The sequence below is a fragment of the Atractosteus spatula genome, chromosome 9, assembly GCF_055471065.1.
Source record: "Atractosteus spatula isolate fAtrSpa1 chromosome 9, fAtrSpa1.hap1, whole genome shotgun sequence".
Lineage (NCBI taxonomy): Eukaryota > Metazoa > Chordata > Actinopteri > Semionotiformes > Lepisosteidae > Atractosteus > Atractosteus spatula.
In genome coordinates this window covers 14,364,131-14,388,273 of record NC_142714.1, presented here as the reverse complement: position 1 = coordinate 14,388,273, position 24,143 = coordinate 14,364,131, and the positions used below count along the sequence as shown (strand labels likewise).

Sequence of the window (24,143 nt, the reverse complement as noted above, 5' to 3'; positions counted from 1 at the left end):
TAAGCTTTGGCTCCCCTGCAGCCCTTGAATTAGATTAGGGTTAGGGTTCGAAAATGGATGGATGGAAAACAGTACTAGATTTTCAGATGTGCCGTAAAAGATCAGTGGTTTAGCTGAAGTTAAAGCAGATCATTTCAGCCTATGATAGTACAAACATAAATAAAGCTAGTGTATGAAGCTTCAGAGCAAACCTCTCTTTGTTTATTCAATAATAGTGTAATTGCTTAAAAGAATGTGTACAGCCAACATAAAGAATTAATCTACCTGCAAACCCCAATACTGACTAACTATTGAAGACAGTATTAATGTCCTGATTTAAATTAAATTTAAATTTAAATGTTTTCACCTTACTTGATCAAAGCAGTTTTGGATGGAGGACAGTATGATATTGAGTTTCAAAAGAGCCGATTTGTAATTATTGAATATGAACCTGTTACAGTTACAGTTACAGATGGTAAACTACCAGTGCCTGTAGAAATGTGTTACAATGTTCTGGAACACTGAGTCACATGTTCTAGAGAAGTTAAAGTGCTCATTTACAGAGGGATAGGCAACAGAAGCAAGCACTTGAACGTTCTACACAGATTAGCCTGTTACAATTTATGGATGTATCAATTTAGAGAAAACCCTCTGCTGTTCATGTATTGTTCGTTTCATTAGAACTATTTTCGAGGCAGAACAGATACCTCAGCACCACAATGTCTGTCAGATTTTGCATAATACTTGATAAAAAACATTGTATAAGATGTCTTAATGGAGAACACATTGGCAAACTACATATCCAGCTATTTAAAAGTTCAAATCTGCAGAGGATAATGCCAAAAAGGTTAGATCTCTTCTTAGTACATGATGAGAATAACAATCCAACTCCAAAAGGAATTACTCCATTTTCAGGCTTCTGTCGTCCCTTCTGCAGCTCAGAGGTCAATTACAATAGTTACTCATTTTCTGTATTGCACTGCATGGAGTCTGCATTCATGTATACATGACATAACAGATTAATATTTTCATTTTCTGTTTTCAATATGGGAAATTCCATTTAAAGTTTGCAGTAAAAACAAAATCCTTTCTATACAAATCCAGCAGACTTGTTTCTGAGATCTCTAGTCTCCAGTCCAAGCTGGTAAACAAAAATAGAATTTCACACTTATGTGTGCGGAACATTTTCGCCAGCTGATCAGAGATGCTGCTCATTTCAGTATTGCAGAACATCAAAATGTTTGTTTTGGACCAGGGTAGTATAAGTGCCACACTCAAAGCAGAACAGTATCACTGGAGTAAAAGGTTTCCCTGAAGCAACACTGGAGATCATAATTTCATTTAGGATTAATATAGCTGTCTTAGTCAGAAATGGGTGAGATTATGAGGTTAATTTACAAAGGCTTTGAAAACACTTGTCAGGCATGCGTAAAGCCTGTCTTGAGTCTCCTCAACCGCCCACTGCAAGAAATGGCAACAGTGATGGGCCTCAATAAAACATGCACATCTTAATCAGCATCAAGCAAGCAAATGTCCCTTCTTCTGAGATGGGTCTCTTTGATCTTTGTGTTCATTATCCTCTGGGGAATTGTTTGATATTCATGGGCTTCACATCAGCAGCACCTGCTTGGAATTGCAAAGGAAAAGGTAACAAAAGATATACTATTCAGGAGGATCAATTGGAGATTATAGGCTGGGCCTTATCTCGTATTTTGGCTGTAAGCATATCATTTAACAAAAGCGGGAGGTTGGGTATAAGAAGGTTTTTTGGGAACTTGTATGCCTTAACATCCGCACAAAATACTGCAAGCTTCCGTCAGGAATCTCACCAAAGCTATATGATAAATGGCCAGTTTGTCTGAAAACCACAGCAAAAAGCTGTTGATACATCGGGTGTATGAATAGTTGGATGTAAAAGCTTAAAATAAATAAAATCCTGCTTTATCTGCAGTTTAATGCTTATTGATTATTTATTTCAGTTAGGGTCTCTATGATATTTCCTTCTACAGGGATGTACGTCTTCATACATGTACCAAAGCAAGGTGGATTGTTTATAAGTGAGACTGAACTGATGCTTTCATTTAATATCAGAACTTTTTCTCTGTCATTTTATAAAACAGGCCCCTGTCTGTGCAGTGCTACTTTTTTTAAACACAAAAATAAACTTTTCACATGGGTTTAAAAGCTTCCCTATTGATAATTCCTGAATCTAGCTGCCCGCAGTGATGACGGAAGATTACTTTGCTTAGTGTGGTCTTTAATACAGATTTTTAAATGAAACTGCCCGAGTATCATGTTTTGTAATTGTAACCAGTACTTAAAAGACACTGCACTTCAGGTGATTAGTAATTTGTGGATTTACCCTAATTAAAGTTATTCAGATCAATGAATCAACATCTCTTACATCTTTTCACTTAATAGACTGCTTCATATTAGACACTCTGCCACAATATCCCTAACACAGGGATATACACAGCTCAATCAACAAATTAACTTAATTTGGTTCAGGAAGCCAGCAGTGTGACTTGTACTGATTACACCTGCGCCTTGAAAATTTGGATCTTAGTATTCCCCAGACTACAGAGGACTGCCAAGCAGACTGCACTCAATTTCTTCCTTTTTTGTTCTTCAGAACTGCAACCTTGTGAGTGCTGGAAGAATTCAGCAGCGCCTCAAAGGGAGGCCTAAAGGGGAGAAGCTTCTGTGTAGCCAATCTGAAACTGCATTTAGTTCACCACACACCGTGCAAAGAATGTCCAACTGAAATGGAGGAGGGACATCCAGTTATTGCACTTGGACAATAAGGACAATTATTCTTTAAAAAAATTAGCTGTTAATACAGTACATAGGCTATGATTTACTTTTTAAAGAATTACACATTTGTGAAAAATGAACAAGAAACTCGGCCTTAAGAAAATCTTTCAATAACTTCCAACCCTGCCCTGAAAACAACCCTGTTTATTGTCAAATCTGGCTCCATGTCAGCCTGTGACTAATACCAATCGTAAGATTGACCTGAAACTAAAAGGAGCCAAATCAGAGCTATGCCTCCTGGGATCAAGACATCCATCACGTACATCTATTCCTTTGTGCAGTACTTAGGACCTGAAAGCAGCCAATCCCTATAACAGCTCAGCTGGAGTCCACAGAAAAGCCTTTCACAGTAGCTCTCTAATTGCCATCATGGTTTCATTCTTTGTTTTACACACAAAGACCAGGCGAAGTACTGTAAATCATGCATAAAATACATTAGATTTTACTGAGATTTCAAACCTAAATTTCTGAAGTCCTGTATTTGAAGCAACACAGAACAGCAACTGTATCTTTTTCTGCGTAGTACTGTTTTTCAATCATATAGCTTATATAGTTAATACTATTATACGTTCATTATCCATGTGTCTTGGTAGCAGTCAATCCACTTTTTTTTAATTAGACAATGTTAACAGTGCCTAAATTCAGTGAATCTTTGGTTTCCTATATCCAAATCAAGCTTGCTTCCACTAGCATGTCAAATTTTACAGCTGGCTAGGAAACATTTGCAATTGTCCCATGAAACATGAAGTTTACTGGATTTATTAGGTTGAATCATATACTGATTAATGATTAATAATAAGTATTAATGAAGCCACATACTTGCTGGATCCAGCAAATAAATGAACACATAAGCAGAGACTTTTGTCTCTTATTTCTGCTAAACAAATGACGAATAACTGATTATCACGGCATGATAAGATGTGATCTATTAAATGTTTTCTAGTGCCAAAACAGGACTTGTGCTGACAAACCTGTATATTCCGTATCAGATTTATCAGAACAAGGCTTTGGAATGACCTTCAAGCTCATATCAGGTCTTGCAAAGCAGTCAGCACTTTCACATCCTGTATTAAGACTTGTTATACTCTAGCTTTTTTCTGTTTAATTTACTTTATTCATTTGAGTTTTACTGTCTCTTTTGTGGATTGTTTTATTGCAATGCACCTTGAGATGTATTTAAGTCATTATAAAGATAATTAATCTTACAGATGTACGTCGTCTTTTCTTTAACCGTATAAGCTTATTTTAAACGCATGCATGTCTTTTTCCTGCAATATTTTTTCCTTTCTTCCTTGCAATGATTTTACTCAATCCCACTGAAATACAGGTTTAAAACAAGTTTAAAAGTTCTGATTCAGCCTCACTGTGAATTTCAAGACAGTTCATACAAAAGCTGTAAAGTAACAGCAACCATGTTTCAATGCTATTTGCGTCATGCGAGTATTTTAAACATTTACAGCACGATACGACAATTACATTAAAAAAAGCTAGTGATGATATGTATTTGCTGCAGAGTCACTTGAAAAAGAATATTATGTGTTGTTTTATTAACTAATCAAAACAAAACACAAACTGGTGGCAAAACCAGCCGCCTTTTTTCCTGTTCTGTTCTTTGATTGGAATTTAAATTAAAGAGTAACCACGTCGACTTCTGAATAAAACTGATAATACTACATCTACATATATTTTTATAAGCCAATCACCTAAAATTGGGGGGAAAAAGCAATTCACCTTAATATCTGAACCATGACATGCATTTTCCAAACCATCTCTCAGCACAGTTAATTACCTTTATTCCATTTACCTTCCATTTAGAGCTGACATACTCAAGGTACAGTATGTGCCTAGTAACAGTATAATCATGTGGTAAAGGGTGTTAAGGTGCATTGCAGGAATAAAAATGGCCTAGTGACCCCTCATTTCTTCACTTAATAATCTTGGGGATCGGCAGCAATTTGACTTGTAGCATAAGCTAAACCTCAGACACTAAGCAGGGTTATGCTTTACGATGGCAGAAACCACACTCATCTGCTTTTCATGAAATCTGCAAACCATTATGTAAGACTGCCTCTCTGCCCAGAGGTCGTTCTGCTTCTCTTGGATTGCCTGAATTGTCAAAGCATCCTTGAATTCTGCCTACACACCACCCTTAATCCAGCCAAGTGCTCTGGCATCATGAACACAGCAGTCAAATCAGTCTTGTGCTGTGTACTCTATTTCAGGAACCAGCCAGTCTGTTACTGGGCAAAACCATCAGCAGAAGGCATACCCAGCAAAAATGTAGAGTGCGCTCCATTCACATTATTAAGAAAAGGAAACAGAAATTGTATGTTTTTTTGTCTACCAATGTTGGGGGGTTGTTTTTGATTTGATGTAGATGTTTTAGGATGAAGCTAACAAATCAAGATTACTAATTCCTAAAGTACACTATACCTAGAGCAAGAAACCTATTGATAAAACATTTTCTTCTCAATGAAGAAAGCAGCTGATCAAATTGTAATGGTAACTGCAGTATTTACATTTAGTGAAACAAACATTAGCTTTTGCCTGAATTATGTCCAAAAATATCTATATTGCATCACACACAGAAACCCTCATTCCTGCAAGTCAAATACTTTGAACATGGATCTGAGAACATGATGGGCTCTACTTAATGTGCTCTGGAGGAGACATTAATATACACCAGATTATGTAAAACTGCATCTGCATAACAATATGACCAGTGATCAGAATAAATGAGTGGGCTTTTGTTTAATGGTTCTAACTTCTTCTGAAATGTTGTCTATCTACCAGCTACACTTGAACTGTGATGCATTTCCATGCGTTACATAAAATGCAAATAAAATGAAGAAATAAACAATGCTCGCATTCTGATTCAGGACCTCTTAGTCACAAGCTTTCACAAAGCACTGCCGAATACAAACATCAACTCCAACCTATTCGTGTAACTACCAATTGTCAACTGACAAATGATATCCTACCCACTTATGTGATCCTAGCTAAACAAACTCCCCCCCATAACTATTTTAGTGCAACATCAACCATCCACATCTGAATAGCACAGTTATTAAGGGAACCCTTGGACTCTTAGTAAAAAAAAATATTGGTTCAATGTATAGCAATGGGAAACACTGGCAATCAATTAAGTCTGCTATAAACAAGAATTGAGATATACCAGACTACCACACATAGCATATGGCCTGAGACATATCTGCATTATGTAGAAAATGCATGATAGAAAATGTCACACTGTGATCTAATGGGAGAGTATGCATTTTAATTACACAGTGCCTACAGCAAGTAAGAACAGAAAATACTCCACGTCATGACCTTAATCCAGCATTGTTGTGATCAGGCTTCAATAACCCTATCATTAATCACTCCATCATTTAATGAATTATTGTTTGAATTCAAAGCCAAAACCTAATGGAATTATACATTTAATTTCTATGAGGTTACTGTTAACAATGAACAATGCCTTAGTATGAAACCTTCTCTACCCCATGCAGGAATACAATATCAAAGTCAAACTGCATACAAATTCTAATTAGGCAGTGATGGACAAAAGAGTACCTTTCTTTGAGCAAAACTAATTAAACTAAGGCGAGCAGGATAGGTTCTTGTCATCTTCCATTGTGCAACAAATGCATCTGCATAACAATGGACTGTACTTGTTTGCAATGCAAAGAAAACTCCAAAAACTTTACACATTAATTCAATCTCAAGGTTAGAATGAATACACCTTTGTTGTACAATTTCATGTAGACTCAGAGGAACGACATGAATTATGAAATTCTGGACCAACATGTCTTATCAATGCCTGAGATGCTTGTCACTAAAGAGTTTGAAGCAATTTTAAGTTAGAAAGAAATTAACTGAAACAAAATTAAGGCTGGACATTATTTAAATGAAATTAAAATTAAGTTAGATTTGATCAATGTGACATTTCCCAAGTAGCACTCATAAGTTTACAATTCAGGATCTAAATAAAGATACTGTCTGTATAACAGTTGCTTTATAATGTAAAAATGCACTTAGCCAAAGTTAAATGATTAGCTCTATGATGTGTTTTCTAGAAAAGTATTTTTATATCATACATATACTTTGTAAACTACAAATTATAGTGTTTGATAAAAATGTAAAATGGGTAAATAACTGAAAGGGCTTTCATAACTGTACATAACCAAATTAATATTTAAGTAAATCTCTGTGAAGTCAAACCAAGCTCTGCCCACATAATAAAATGCATCTGTGCTTGGGCCTTATCGGTGCATTTTGTCTCATTCTGTAAATCAAACCCAAAAGGTCTCTTTCAGCGTCAAGAGGTTGGCTACTACAAAATATAGCACATCACAGAAGCCTTTGGGGAAAAAAAACTTTAAACTTACAACAAACAGAATATCACTAATATTTTCTCCTGAATACTGTCATAAATTACTGTATTAAAAGTCATATTGTTTTTTCTCCTATTTCTCATTCCTCATATCTCCTAAATTTGAAGCCTGCTTTTTGTCAAATAAACTTTAATAACAGGATTTTTTTTTTAAATCTGTCCACCTGTACATATTTTTCTTAACGAGACAGGCAAACTAGTTGCTAACCATATAAGTTAAGGTGGTCTATCAGAGTAATTGTCCGAAGAAGATGTTTTGCTTCACCAATCAGCAAGTAGTCAGGAGAAACTAGGAAACTAGGCTTTGTGAGGAACAGGCAATGTCCCAGAAGGCAGAGAGTCACCACTCAGTACAAGACTATCACATCCATCCAATTCACCTGTGTAAAAATGGTCAGACTGCAGGGGCTACAGCTCGAGACACACCTCAAAGAAACAATGTGTGTATCAACTGAACAGCTGCAGGTTGCTGTCTGCATCAAAACGATCCACATATGCAGAGGCAGTCTATGGGTTACCATATTGACAGCTGAGAGACGAACAGAAATCTTTTCAGAGCCAAAGAACATACAGTATGAGAGACTGTTAAAGACAGAGCGTCAAACTGTTTTATTCACCAAACAACGTCATTTTGTAACTGACGGAGCTAATGGAAGAAAACGTGAGCAGTAGTTAGCTTTATGCTGACTTTTGCACTCTACAAGCTAACCCATAGGGTGGTAGCAGTGTGTTGTGAGGAGTTCTTCATAAAAACACAAAGGTCGCTAACAAGAGAAAGCCTGTCCATCCTGCTAGCCTGTTTAGGTAAGTAATTAAGGTAGGATCACAGAAACTCCTTCAGCCTTCTCCTAGGATCCTTCAGTGAAAGAAGCTATGATCCCAGCTTTAACCACACAGCTTGGCAGCTTGTCCCAGACTTTCACGACACTTTGTGGAAAAAAAAAACGTGTCACATGTTCTGGGGTTTTAAATATACTTTCCCCCCACTTTTCCCTTGTGTCCCTGAACTTTGGGACCTTTGCAACAGACATGGGTTTCAGAACTTTATTTAGATATGGATCACAGTTTTTATTCTTTTCAGTTATCATTCACACCTATCAATCCATTTCACAAGTAACCCATTAAAATATCACCCATTTCCTGAGACGTTTTCGGAAAGGGCTGGCTGAGCAGTTCTTTGCAAACTAATGAAAACAACTGATAGAATACAGGGCTGATTAGGTTAACAGGTTAACTACTCTAATGGTTAGCTTTGATCTTCTTCTTTTCTGCAATGCATCTCAGTGAAAAGTAAAGGTGAGGTGGCACAGAGGCAGACAGCCAAACAGAGCCCAAGTGGAAACAGAGTAAAAAGAATTTGATCACTTGCCTCACAAAGGACTCTTTTAGGCAATTTTTTTTTTGCTTGAAGCCAGAATAAATTTCAAGTTTTCAATTTTAGTGCAGTATTTTATATTGAGAAATATGTTTCTCAGTTCCTGCCATGCCTCCAAGGAACTGAAGGACACAGTTCTAGGAATACGTCTTTCTACTAACGTCCTGTCAGTGTACTGTAGTGCACAAGAAGAAAGGTGACATTTCACATACTAATAAGGCCTCATTTAGAAAACTGTGTACAATATTGCTCATCACATTATAGACAGGATATTGCTGCCCTGGAATGCATCTAGAGAAGAGCAACCAGATACATCCCTGGGCTTAAAGGAAACACTGGGCTACACTGACAAAGCTTAAAGGAAACACTGGGCTACACTGACAAAGATTACAAGGGGACCTGCTACAAGTATTCAGAATCCTCAAAGGCATTGATAAAGTCAGTCCAGACTTTCAGAACGAAAAGTGAAACACAAACCAGAGGGAAAAAAGTGGAAAATACATTGCAGTGCATTTAAAATCAAGAACAGCTTTCACTACTTTACCAAAAGGACTACAAGAGTATGAATCAACCTATGCAGTTATGTTGTTGCTTACACCTATATAGCGCTTTCTGGACACTCCACTCAACTACTACTTTACTGGTAATGGGGACTCTCCTCCACCACCACCAATGTGCAGCCCCACCTGGATGATGTGACGGCAGCCATAGTGCGCCAGAACACTCACCACACATCAGCTATTAGTGGGGAGGAGAAAAGAGGAATGAAGCCAATTCACAGAGGGAGATTATTAGGAGGCCATGATTGGCAATGGGAAATTTGGCCAGGATGCCTGGGTTACACCTCTACTCTTTTCAAGAAGCACCCTGGGATTTTTCACGACCACAAAGAGTCAGGACCTCGGTTTTACGCCTCATCTGAAGGATGGCACCTTTTTACAGTATAGTGTCCCCATCATTATACTGGGGCATTAGGACCCACACAGACCACAGAGTGAACGCCCCCTGCTGGCTCCACTAACACCTCTTCCAGCAGCAACCTTAGTTTTTCCCAGGTCTCCCATCCAGGTACTGACCAGGCTCACACCTGCTGAGCGTCAGTGGGTTGCCAGATGTGAACTGCAGGGTGATGTGGCTGCTGGTAAATTAACTACTAACTACCAAAGGGGAGAGATGGGTCAAATCACCCCCCTCTCCTTTGTAACCTTCCTGTAGTGCTTATGACTATATGGCCAATAAAGTGATCTTAAGTTAATAACTTTGAGGTATTTCAATGGCCAGCTTTCCCTCATGACCGGAGTCCAGCTTCCCTATGAACAGGAGACAACAGTGAACAGTCAATCACCACCAGTTGGCTACAGCTGTTAAGGAAGTGTGCTGGGTCTATTGTAGCCAGGATTGTGCTAGTGCACAGGGAAGTCATACCCAATAGTAATCTGTAACATTCAGCATTACCACTAGTCTTGAAAACTGATGTATACAATGTATGTACTTTGCAATGATGTATATAATAGTACTTAAGTTTTAAGTTGACACATATAAACTAGCTCACAATGTATAATACAACAAAATCAGGTCTGAAAATAACATTTTGTAGTAAATAAATCCTCTAATTTTGATAACAACTCCTTACAATCAGTTATCAAAGCATATGTACATATACAAAAGGATGTGTAGCACAGCATATTTACATTTTACTATTTCATATTCTGTTAACACCTACAGTACACTCACTTCATAGTGCATAGTTATGTTTTTTTTTAGCTCTGGGAATTACAGGTGACAGGGGAATATACAAATGGAATTGCCCAAAGAGCCCTTTCCAACTCTGGATACCGCAATGGTTACTATGATCAGTAAGTTCCCCCATCTGAAGAAAGCTGACATTGAAACGAATCATTCCAGACATCCCTAATCAAGTCCACAAGATCAGTCCATCTCGCTCCTCAGGGCTAACACCTCTGTCACTTTGGGCTTTTATGATGCCAGCCACAATGTTTTACCAGATGATGACATTTGATAAAATCTTAACCCACCTAATGCAGCATCATGCCTGCTGTAAGAATGTTGCAATTTACCTGACAGGCATATATAGGTCATATAGTCTCCCTGGCCTCCAGTGGCTAAGAAGGGAATCTTTTTCTTCGTTCTCCTCTTAACCTGGACAGCTCCAAGCATTCTCTCATCATGCGGTGCAAAAATCTCCTTGTTGATGGCTGATTTGGCACTCATCGTAGGTTGGGCAAAGGGCAAGCTGCTGTCTTATCTGTCAAGAGAGAAACAAGGCACAGAGCATCCATTTTAAAATGCACTGCTATACCTTCAAGTACATTATTCCCTGTACCTTCCCTGCACATGGAAAGCAATCTAAATAGCACCACAGCCAAAGTGTCCAGTGTCTGCATTTTCAGAGGCTGAATTTTCCTTATATGCAGCACAGCACAAGCTTTATTTCAAAAAGTTCAGATTTCAATAAAACAGAGCATCAGAAGAAAACCATCCATAAAGCGTAAAACAGTTGAAATTCTACCACATAATGTATTTTCTTGCATATAAATAACTTATTACTATGCATTTAATCATCAGGTAGACTTGCACAATGCTTATGTTGGTTCCACAGTTTTATTTACCTATAGATCAGATGACTGAGTTTTTGACTCATCACTTACTGATTAATTTAATCCTTCCTTGAAGGATTAAGCCTCACCCATTTGCAATGGCAATTTTTAAAATTGACCTTTAAAGCAATGACAAAAACCATTAAAATGAATTTCATTCTCTGGAACTCAAACTAAGTTGGCAATCTCTTTGCTCCCTTGAGCATCATTTAATAGATCCACTGCACTCATCACGGATCTTTTTAACTGTATTACACATATTATAGTTATATTAAGAGATAAAATACTGTTTGTACATTTTAACAATCTACAGTATTTACATATAAATTGGTATGTACCTATACAAATATTATTGGTATAAAATATTAAATGGCTAAAGATAGTAAAGATAAGTACATTGTTTATCATTCATGACTATCATATGGATTTTTTTTTCTGAATCGTATAGTTTTAAAATATGTAGCACCGCTATTCCAATGTACCTGAAATGATTGTAATTAACTAATGACAACATATTACTTTAGTTTTAACATGACAGCTATGTCTGTAGAGAAAATGTCAATCATATAAATGTTACATAAGGGACACTCTATTGACTGGCAAATAGTTCAAGACTGCGAATGTTTCTCATGTAAATTTTTTGTTCATCCAGGAATCATGAATTCAAAGCTCAGTTATATCTATAAATCAATATCTTTTGGAAACAACATTACCTTCAACAGCTCTGACGCTATAAAGGTTCTATCAGGATGACATCTGGCAGCTGTGGACCTTTCAAAACCGTAGGGGAAGTAGCCAGTTCTTTTTACAATATTGCCTGTGGGCTGTAAAAGTATTTAACTACACACCCAGCAAGACAAGCAGCTAACAATATGTCTATTCTGATTCCTGCCGACTGTAGCAACTGCTACAGTACATCCGTTATTTGATTAACTGATGCACACTTAATATTTTTATAGTTTCATTTAAACAGTCCCCTAAGTCTGCCATCATCAAATAATTTTCAGCAGGCACTTTCCATTCTAAAGTCTGGACCACAATAATGTATGAGTACACAAGATAAACTATGTAATTCTTGACAGTTACAACAATCTCCTTGGGCCTTTTGCAAGTTTTCTTTTGAAAAATGTATGTAATTTGAAATATTGGATGATACAACAGCTTCCATGCCACCAGCTACTGTATATCACTCTGCAACTCACAACTGGCAACCCACTGAAGCCCAGCAGGTGTGAGCCTGGCCAGTACCTGGATGGGAGATCTCCTGGGAAAGCGAAGGTTGCTACTGGAAGAGGTATTAGTAAGACCAGTAGGGAGCGCTCATCCTGACCCACACAGTGGTCCTAATGCCCGAGTACAGCATACATTAATCAAAAGATAACAGTGACTTAAAAACTCCTTTCTGTAGAAAAAAAAATTTAAAACTCTGTTCCATAGTAAAAATACTAGGACTACCATTACTGATGCCCCAGTGAAGCTCCCATACTTCACTTATGGGTAAGAATTTTCTTAGGCTAGACACATCAGAAATCCTCTATATACACTTCCTTACACAACTGCTAAGTTTACAGTTATACAATACAATTGAGAAAAGCCCACTTTTGCAATTAAGATAGTGCTGGCACATCTTCCCTGTTGAAAGGACCTCCAAATTTCCCAACCACACAATATACAAGACCTAAATCAAATTTCAAGTCATGATAAAACGCCTGAATTTAACAGTTCCAATAAGTAAGAAGCCTTGGGTGAAACATGAGCGTTCTCAAATGCAGAACTTGCAAAGGCACTTCAGCAATTTCCAATTTTAAGACAAAATGACACAGTATTATACAATGTGGCTTAAGATCCTACCATTCACTAAAAGTCAACTCACCATTCACTAAATGATGCAAATGCAGATTATTTAAAAGTAAAATGCAACAGAACTTCTGCCTGAACTCAAGGTGCAGATGCATATGCGATTACAAGTACTTCAGCAACATCAGAGGTGTATTATTTTACTGTACCGGTTTTCCCATTCTAAATACCTCAGGGGCAAAGAATGAGTCATTACAAAAAACAGAAGAAATTGAGCACACTACAGTCAAAATGTCTTCAGTGCCAAATACAAGTTATAACTGTCCTAATTTCTGTCTGTCACAAACACAGGGAGGGGTTCAGAGATTTCCGATTGTGCAAACCCAGAGTAGAACTTAGCAAGGATACTGGGGTTAGCAACCCTACTCTTTTGAAGTATGCCATGGGATCAAGTAGACAGGATCTCTGTTTAGCTTTTAATCCAAAGAAAAGAACTGCCTATAGCATTATTTCCTCAGATATCATAATGGGGTGAGCGCCACCTACTGGTCCACCAACACGACTTGCAGCGGCAAACTGGTTTTCCTTGATGGTCACCCATCCCAGTACTGATCAGACCCAGTCTTGCTTAGCTTCACATATTAATACAAGTGAAAAGTGCATAATGAAATTATATTGGTAGAAAGTTGAAAATCACTTCTGCTTAATATCAACATATGAATTCTTACACAGAAGAGCACTTTGAGACAAAACCCTTGTGGGAGCGTGAACCCAGCTCACATAATTATGTGGTCAAAGCCACCAACACAGGATATCGTCAAGAAAGAAATTGGATTTTTTAAACATGAAACTACTAGAAACCACAGATGAAGGATACAAGTAGGACAAAGCCTAATATTTTTATGTTCTTATTTCAAACATTTTTCAAATAAAAGAAAATAAAGCACAGTCGTTTTCCAATACCACTCACTCATTTCTGCATTGTTTTGACATTTTTCAGCCAGATGAGGTGAAGTTTAAACTAGGCTCTGCTCTTCCCTTTCCAGTGTCGAAGAAAAGTCTTCACTCAGGTTAGGTGTGGTCAGGCCGAGTCCTTTATTCATGCGCATGAGGAGGATAGATCATGCAGATCTGAGAGCAATCTCTCATACAGATCTACAAACATCTAACTCCCCGAGATGATAATTGCAATGAGTTTTATACAGTAGACACACACAGGAAAGCTTACTCCAAGTTTCCATATTAGGAGATGTTTTTCTCTCTACAAACATTTCTTTGTAATTGACCACGTTCTTCTTAAGAAACAGTTCTACCTTGCATACAGACAATTCTACCTTGCATACAGACAATTCTACCTTGCATACAGACAAAAGGAAGTATAAAAATAAAAAGGTGTGAAAATGAGCTAGACATTCTGCAGTTTGTAATATCAATGTCAGAAGGTCAAATAATATGCTTGAATTATCCTTTTATACTGTTGCTAAGCAAAAGGCATATGAGCTAATAAAAAGTCACTATATATTTAATAAAAAGGCAATTGCTAAAATTCTTCCTCACCAGTTACAATACAACTTATCGGTGAAAGCTTAATTTCTTTTCAAGCCTGTTTTCCAAGTTCAGTCTTATTGTAGATTTCACATCAGTAACATATATCAGCTTATCACTTTTAAATAAGAAAGCACCCACTCTTCAGGACCATGTCCATGACATTCTAGAAAGTGAATTTAGTAAAAAGTAAATACTACCTTTGGATCTTTTTTATATAGAATAATGACACCTATCCAACTCCACTGTACACTGGCAATCAGCCATGCATTTCTTTACTTCATTCAGCTGCAGGCCACATTCTTTCAGAGGCTAACTTCAGGTCAGCAGATAAAGGAATTAAGGCTATACAGCATACCAATAAACACAGGTCCATACAACTGGTAAACAGAGTCTGTGGAGCTAGTTTGGTGATAAAATGATGGCTGCAGATACTCAATTTGCCACTGCTGGCAGCCCTCATTAATTATTAACAAAATGGACAGAAAGTTAAGAAACCACCTTACAGACCCAGCACTGCAAACTTTTTTTTACTCCATATTGTAGATGTCAGAAAACTTTACTGCACGTACTGTATGCCTTTCATTTTGTTGAAACCAACAGGTAAATAACTACCTTTTGTAAAATCAATAAGAGATTAAAGAGCACTTGATGTTTTAGTGTATACTTGTCAATTCATTTAAAATGTGAAATTGATCAAATCAATGAGAATATACCACATTCACATTTGTGGAACTGCCACTAAAAGGTCTGAAGCTACATCATATTACTTAATGGCATCCCACTATTTATGAATGGCACATATATTAAAAACTGTATATACCAAAGTACTGTATATTATTCCCATTAAATAAAAAAACCTCTGAGGTAAGAGCAGTTAAGTAAACAAAATTAATACAATGATTTCACAGCAGTCATTGTATCATGTTTTATGCTAAAGAAAAAGAAAAGAAGCAAACTTAATGATATCAATGGTGCTTAAGGGAATGAAAGAAACTAATTTGTATGCAAATAAATGGGACACATCCCATTTAAAAAGACAAGTGTTCAGTTTGTTTTTACATTACAGGACGAGAACTTTATAAAGCAATTGAAATCTGTCTCACTGCCATGTCCCTTTCATCTAACACAGCCATTATGCAATGAAGAAAAAAATGAAAAAAAATACACTAAAAGTTTCATTTAAATTATCAGAGGCTAATGTATATTTAAGAAGTGTATGACTTATGGTTTGTGTTGTGAAAACGTTAATCTTTAGTGGGTAACTTGGTAGAAAAACTGTACATATGGAACTTCCTCTTAAGATAAACAGGAAACTGAAATAAGACTACAGACTAAGTATAAAACATGAAAAAAATGTCTGAAGAATCTTTGCAGATAAAGCACAAATTGAAGCACTACTATGCTCCCAAACAGCCTAAATGCTGGAATGAAAAAAAGAGAACTTAAAAGCATAATCACACATTCTACAGTGGATTCTAATGCATCAGTCAAAAAGACTTCTATTTTACAGCCCACAGTTCTTTAATTCCACTAATCTAGTGTTGAGGCTGAGCTCTGAGTCGCAGGTTAAAGCTTGGGGGCATGCTGCTTGCCAACTGTAACTGGGTTTCCCCCAAGCAGTGGTGCTCAACTGGCTCATAGCCACCAGGGCTAGGCCTGGGATGACTCAGAGAGGACACTTCTGGCTCTCAGTGACACAGCATGCATTGTGACTTGATGCTTGATTGGACATACTTCTATTCCAATCAGCTCTGAACCTCCTTACTTCCAGTACTCATCTGTGGCAGTTTAAAGCCTTTCAACTTATTGAAAGCTAACAGCACTACAAGTACATTCCAAAACAAAACTCATTTTTAAAATATATAAAAAGTATTTCAAGAAATAACTGCAAGAACACATACTCCTTGCAAAGGTCACACAAAACAAACCAAATGACACTAACTTTGCACTATTGAATTCAAGTAGTGCACTCAGGCTTGCACAGCTACTACTGTAACTGCTGTATCGGAGCGATCTTGGTGGGTGGCTATAGCACATTTAAAGTTCAAGGGTCTTGGCTGTTGGAAATAACCCAGGCTCTCAGACAGACACAGATGTCCTCCTACTTGTCGACATCAGAAATTAACCTGAAACATACCCTTTATTGACCAAGGAAAAAAGCAACACTGCGTTTTTCTGCACTTGCTTTTATCTGTAACCAAGAAACTGAAACGTTTGCTATGGTGACACCCTGGCCAACCTAATCCTGCAACACTGCACATTTCTAGAGCTTAAGGGAAACGAAACTTTTTTTTAATGATGGCAGTAAAAAAAAAACAAACACAGATAACCTTCACTATCTTACTCTTTCAAAACAGAAAACTTTTCCTTGAGCGTTTTCATTTTCACATGAGATGGTCATGAAGAAAAAGAGGCAGGGCACATACTTTTGTAGCATAAATCACATCCATATAAGCAGCTTGATAAATCAGGATAAAGACACAGATATGCAGATTTCACTAGAGCATTGTAATCAAAACTACTGCCTGAAAGGGTACCACAAAATGCTGATTTTCTTAGATTTTCACATTTATAGAGCACAGTTTCTTGTCTTCAGACTACTGACAGAATGAAGTTGCATTCCATGTAGGAACAGCCAGTCTTTGTGTGCTTTAAGTTACAATAATTGTGATACTGTACATAGCTTGTGAACAATGTAAAAATTACATAATTTAAGATACATTTTAAAAATATAAACCACCATACTGCTAATATATTTGCTGTGGATTTAATTATGCCACAATGGAACTGACTGGAATTGCACATTGTTTTTAAAATTTTTTTTGGTGGGAGTGTTTTCAAATCTCAAGTCATTTCACACCTCAAAAAGCACTTTCTCCACTTACAAAATCATGATGGAATCACAGTCATTAACCACAGCTATCAAGCCCTTTCCCTTGAGATATGGATATATATATATCAATCCCTGAAATCTGTGATCATTTAATGTAAAAAATAAAACTTCCACAATGTGTGGCTCAAACGTACTAACATCTAAAATAAACAGATTTTATGCTAAATTCCTCACATTAAACATCAAAAGAAACCATACAGAATTGTTTTAAGGAATCCTTGCAGAAAAGCTGTAACAATCCACACAGTGAGAAGCATCCAATAAAGCATTTTAAAGTGGCTTTCTTTTTGCCTTAAGTTGCAGTGAAAACCTCTCCTTTTAAGAGGGAATAATTTTATTATTATTATTATTTTATTTATAAAGTGCCTTTCCAAACACAAGGACACTGTACATCTTGAATAAGGAAAAAGACAAGAAGAGCACAGTAAGAGTAAATGAAAAAATAAAAACTAAAGCATGCAGGTTTGTACTAAATGATTATAGACAATCAGATGTAGACCTTAGTAAAAAGGTAAGTTTTAAATTTAGATTTGAAGAGAGTTACAGAGGTTGTCTCTCTGTAAAAGTCTGAGGAAGGTCATTCCACAACACTGGAGCAGCATCAGAGAAGGCCCCGTCACCAAAAGTACATGATTGTTTAGTCCAGGTTGTTTAGAGCCTTGAAAGTCAGCAACAAGATCTTGTATTGAATACATCACTTTATAGGCAACCAATGTAGAGACTTAAGTCTAGGAGTGATATTTTTACCAGGGTCTGGTGTGAGTGAGTAGTCTAGCTGCAGAGTTTTGAACATATTGAATACATTTAATTTACCATTTAAAATCAATTCCAGACGTACAAAGAAGTGGGTTCCTTTGCAAAATCCACTCAATGCTTGCAGATTGTCTTCTGCTCTCCTTCCAGAACCTAAAACTGGCCTATTTTGAGATTTTGTCTAATAGTCATAACTATTATGACTATGAAGTCATAACTTCATAGTACTATAGAGTATTTTATACAATATCACGACTGTCTATAATACTGTAAATGTACAAGCCACGTGGCTTTGGTTTGGCTTACGCATTTGGCTGGCATATGGTCATGGGCCTCTTGCTATCACTCCCATCCCCATTCCTTAATCAATCCATCTCCTACAGTATATTGCTACACTCAGTGCTCACAAGGCATCTACCTCAGCTTCAAGATTAAAATTCCATTTACAGGGCATTTTAAAATGTGGCTTAAAAGCATTCAACACAATCACTTGTCTCTCTATACTTGCGGTGAAACAGCAGTCAACTCAATTGGAGAAATTTTCCTTGGTTATAGATGTAACTTTAATTCTGACTAAACATCACTTTTAAACTAATCAGGGTCTCATAGAAACAAACCAGGCCTCTTTTGAGTAGAGAACCCATTCTCTCTGTGACAAAAGCATACAAGACTAAAGTTGATAATAATTGATAAATACAAGGTAAATCTAATACACCGAAGATGAAAACAATCAATAGCTGCTACAGATTCATTAAGTAACTGCTTAATGAAATTTAGCAATAAACTTAAGATACAAAGTCAGTATACAGAATACCAAAAGCACATTAAAATGCCAGCAATGGCACAAAACAAAAACAGGTTTTTCTATATTTACAGAACTGCATTCATATTTTGTTAGGTAGGTAGCTGCATCAGTATGCACAGACTGCAAAAGGAGCAAGTAAAGGATTTTTACATGCTGAAAAGAGTAGAAAAGAAACAATATTTTGGCTGTGGAGCCTTCTTCAGGTGTGACACCTTTTCATCTCTTTTCAGCATTCGTATTTAGTTTCAAATATGCTAACTATTTAACTCCAATCTAGTCCCTAACATAAGCTTGATTATATGAATACTGTGATGTATAAGGTACATATAGTAGCACAACTTTAACCCATCTCCTCTGTACTGTACTTGCAGTGTTACCACTGCAACTGTAACATTAAGTTGACTTTCTCAGGTCATTTTAGGTGCTGACTATTCCCTTAATCTTCACACGGTACAGGATAAATAAGTTATTTCCTGTCACCACACTGATTCAATCTACAATTTGGTTTTCTTGTATGAACAAACTCATAAATAAGCCGCAGTTCCCAGTATGCCTCTCAATTACCTAACGAAAGAAACCCAGACAAGTGATCCTGGCTCAGTCTAGCGTTTCACCCACGTTTTCATGATTATTCCTGCCATCGCTTTATCCACCCAGATCCCTCATATAAACCACATCTGACTTCAGCTTCTTTCCTTATGTCTGTTTTCGTCTTTGCTCTCTCTTCAACTGACAGATTAAATGTGTGACAGTATATTAACTCTATATTACAATATTTTAAATGGCATAATATATGTCGGCAATGAGAAGGATTTGAAACCAGTGGTTCCTTTACTCTTATTACTATTCCTTAAACTACATAATGAAAATTTAAATTAAGAAATCTAGGATTATTGCTGATTAGTTATTGCTCCAAACCTACTGTACCTCACAATATGAAGTGATTTTAGAAACCAAATACAGGCAAAAGGTATTTACTGTACTTTCAAGCAGTGCCAGAGTTTCCTGCGGGAAAAAAAGCCTGGTGGTAACCTCCCACATATGACAAATAACTATATAACACCTAGATAACCACCTAGTTATACAACAGCTAGATTTCTGTACTAACCTGCAAGCTAACTAGCTATCTTTTTATAATAATTAAACTATTATCCTAAACAAGACGTTATTTGACACAAGAGCTGTTTTGATTATACAGCGTTCATCAACAGTGTAGGCTACCCATGATGCTGCCTTTGCTGACTTTCGAGGGCATGTCTTTATATGGATTCTTGTGTACATTCTGATAGTATTTAAGCTTTGGTTTGGCCAGGCAGTTGTATACAGCTTTAATTATCAAACACCTATAAAAAACTGTGACAAATGCAAATGTGATGGCTAATGTAATTATAACTAGTCTTGTTTATTTTCATTACTTATATTTTTGCCACACACAAAATCACTATAATAAAATACTAATCTTTTATTCTAAAGAATAAAAAAGTTATAACTTCCTTATTTTAACCTGTTTCATGAGCCAATACAGGAAAGGGGAGTGCTCAGTATTTAAAGATTTTATTCTCTCATAAGTAATCACATAACCATGTTCACTTAAGGCCTGCAAATCTTTTTTTTAAAAAACACATCCACTACCGCCCTCCAGTTTTTTTTTTTTTAATATGAAAAGAAACATGTCAACACTGTGACAGAGATCTCAGACAAATTTAATTTGAGGACCACATTTAATTTTTTATCACAAAAAAGCTAAGCATCTAAACAGCTAAAAACAGATAATAGAATACAGCTTGCAGGTCTTTAAGTGGGCATAAACAAAACACTCTAAAGGCAAGAATTTTATTTCAGTATTTTTTTGGAGTAGTAAAACTAAAAATGTGTAAAAGGGACCAAACAAAATGCCTGAATATAACTGGAAACTGAAACTTTCCACTTTCCAAGTCTTTAAGAGTTTTCTGAAGATACACAGGAACCATCATTTACAATAAGGATGGCAGATTGACAGTGTACACATCATTCCTGGGGCTGGAATTGAGCATCCAAGTATCTTAAAAGGATATTGTTGCTTCGTAGAAACCCTAAATATATTTTCAAATTAGGCCACAGACAATTGTTTGTTTTGCTCAGGTACTGCTCAGGAAAATGAATCTATAAAAAAATGAAAATCAGAAGTTATCACACAATTGTCATTGCTTGATTGAGAAAAGGCTGCAAAACATTATACCCATGTATTATGCATAACCTCCACTCATTTTATTCCTTCACCTAGCAGCGTAAATCACAAAGCACCAAGGAGGTACATTCAATATCAAGCACTTAATAATACAATTTAAATTTGTATATGTTTACATCGTATACATACAGGAAATAATTGCTCACAAAATGCACAAGGCTCATAAAAAGGCAAGGAACAGTTCATTACAAAAGTCAAAGAGAAAACAGGAATCCTTTCTTTATACAGCTTTATAAGAAGCATTCAAAAAGGTTTCATGCCAGTGCTTTTGGCCTTCACTATTACAAAAAGAGATTGGTTTTCCAGCATGAAATAGAAGCTGTGACAGCAGCAATGGTCTTTCCAAAGAAAAATTAAAACTGTTGTTCTTGTTCAGCTGTCTGTGCTCTCTGAACGTAATCTAAACAAACCCTTCTTGCATAAAATTTGACAGACAGGGTAAAGCTGAGTGTTTCAATGACTACGACACCCACAGTATCAGCTACTGTAATCTGGAACTGTGGGAAGTGTTTAAAAAAGCTAATCTACTGTGCTTTAGAAACATACTGCAAAGTTTTACAGACTCCAGGTTTTGCAGATCCCTGGCTTTTATCAACACAGATGGTGCTTATAAACCTTAATAAGCACTCAGAGACCACAGCACAGTGCTCAGCTCAGCTGTTTTCTGCCCGTGCTAATCCACTATAAAATGACTTAACTTTCACAAAATAAGTTTTAACTAGCCACTGTCAATATTGTGAAATAAAAATAAATGTCTCTCACAAAAAACTATCATTATATCATTATATTTTCAATAAGCATATAATATACAATGACAGAAGATAAAGGCATCACCAATAGTCAGTGAAGCATTAGTTACCAAAGTGTTTTCAGCCTGTAAACTATTAATCTGGCCGACACAACAAAACACAGAATCAAAATGACTTCTGCTGGATGATTTAATATTGTCAAAAATGAGGAGGCTGAGCAGAACCAGTCTAAAGTGTAATCAAGCGCAGGTTGCAGGCTTGCTTGGTTTGGCTCACAAAAGCTTTAGGAGTGGAAACATGCTGGGGTAATCTACTTCATTCTGATGTAGCCAGGAGCTCCCTTGGAGGCATCAAAGCTCAGGTAATTAAAATGAATATTTATCTCTGTAGGGCATTACATTTAATTCTTTTCCCAACTTTTGTTTCAGTGGGGATAAAAAACTAGACCTTGAATAGTGTTTAGAATCCAACCAGGCAAGGTTGAACGTTGGTCTACAATGTATGCCTAATCTAGCATTCAAGGTATAACACAGAACATCAATGTTTAATTATATTTTTTCTGACTTATCAGTTCCAAAGAAATGTCAGCCTCCAACTCCATCCAGTGTACCTTTTAACTAGATCTGGCAGAAAAGGGATAATGCAACTAGACACTAGTACTATATAGTGCCAAAGCAGCAAATTCTCTAGGGTTTCTTACGGTTTCAAAATACATTTGTCTTTGGAATGAAGCTTTTTTTTTTCAGAAAAAAACAGTTTCGGGTTTGCAGTTCATGATAGCCTGGCATGAAATTTGCTAAGCACAGACAAAATCTAAAGTGCTACTTGCTCTCAGGTTAGTACACTATCTCAGGTAAGCTGTTTTCTCTCCCACCACTTCTGTGAATAGTATTTTATATAAGGTAAAACTCCTCTGAATGCAAAGAAAGGAATGAAGAAAAAGCCACTGACGAAAGCTATGAGTCACCATTAAGTAGGAGCAGTAGCCAAGGGGTACTGTACAGCAAGACTGAATCATGAATCAAGCATTCAGGCTTGTCTCCTTTTATGCTTGGTTTCATGTACCTATAAAACTTTTTTTTTTCCAGGACACATATGGGGTTACTTATGGGGTCCATGTGTCCTTATTAAGCATCCCTGCCAGCATAAAATGCATTATGCTAAAACACTTAATAAATATTTACATCTTACGGAATGTTTCAGGATGTCACTCAAGTTATTCTTTTTTAAATTAACTGAAGCCTAAAAAAACTCCTCCATACATTAATTTTGCTAATATTTTGGGTTTTGTATAGCAGAAGATAAAGGTCAAGTATGAAACAAGCCTAAACATTTCAGCTCAATGATAACCTGAAACAAAGGTTTTACCTTAGTCTGTATTTCATCAAGCTTACACTGCTTTCCACTGCAAACAGTGCATTTTCATCAGACATTGCCCATGATACGTTAGAGGCACACGACAATTCAACACCTGGAAAGTGTATTGCTGCTACAGATGATCAAGTCTTGTTTGAAAGCAAACTTTTGGAGTTAGATGACAAAAATACTGATCATTCCAGTAGTGAGTGCAGGAGAATAAATGGTGGATGCCTATAAAACAATCAGATTTCTGCTGAAAGTCATGCTGGTGGGCCAGCAGGTGGTAGTATTCCCAGCTGGACCAGATTTTTTAAGAGTGATAACCCACCAAAGTGCCCATGGGCATTATGTAGGAGATGCTGTCCCTTTGATGACATGGTCATTAAAGATTCCATTGCACTTTTCTAAACAGTGTTCAGGGTGTTTACCTCAGTGTCCCCCAGTATCCAGGCTAAATTCCACTGTGGGTTATGAAAACAGAGCAAAAGCCATTGACAGCATATTTAAATTTTAAAAATAATATATAATACTAACGACACAGACTTTAAGCAAACTAATTGTAATTTGTAAGCAAAAACATGTCAATAAACTAGAAAGAGATCTAAAAGGCTAGAAGCAATTACCTATTCAAAATTCCAATGCGTCTGCAAATTAACAAACATTCCTGAATGCTGCTAAAACCAACTACTGTAAAAATATTTGTTTCCCCAAACACTTTTTTAATGGAAGGCTCACATTGATCTCTCACCGCACACAACCATTTGAGATTTAAATTACATTCCCTTTGGCCTCCAACCTAAAATAAGATTCAGGGTACCTTGTCTCACTGCAAT

The 24,143-nt window shown here is 36.7% G+C and overlaps 1 protein-coding gene across 2 annotated transcripts in view; it reads right to left on the bottom strand.

Moving 5' to 3' along the window:
• stxbp6 (syntaxin binding protein 6 (amisyn)) overlaps positions 1–24,143 on the bottom strand; it is a 108,664-nt gene that overhangs the window by 80,687 nt on the left and 3,834 nt on the right. For both annotated transcript variants that reach the window (XM_088925894.1, XM_088925895.1), the window contains exon 2: positions 10,640–10,827. In XM_088925894.1, the coding sequence (XP_088782020.1) occupies positions 10,640–10,793 (154 nt within the window). In that variant the 5' untranslated portion in view covers positions 10,794–10,827. The remainder of the gene's footprint in view (positions 1–10,639; positions 10,828–24,143) is intronic.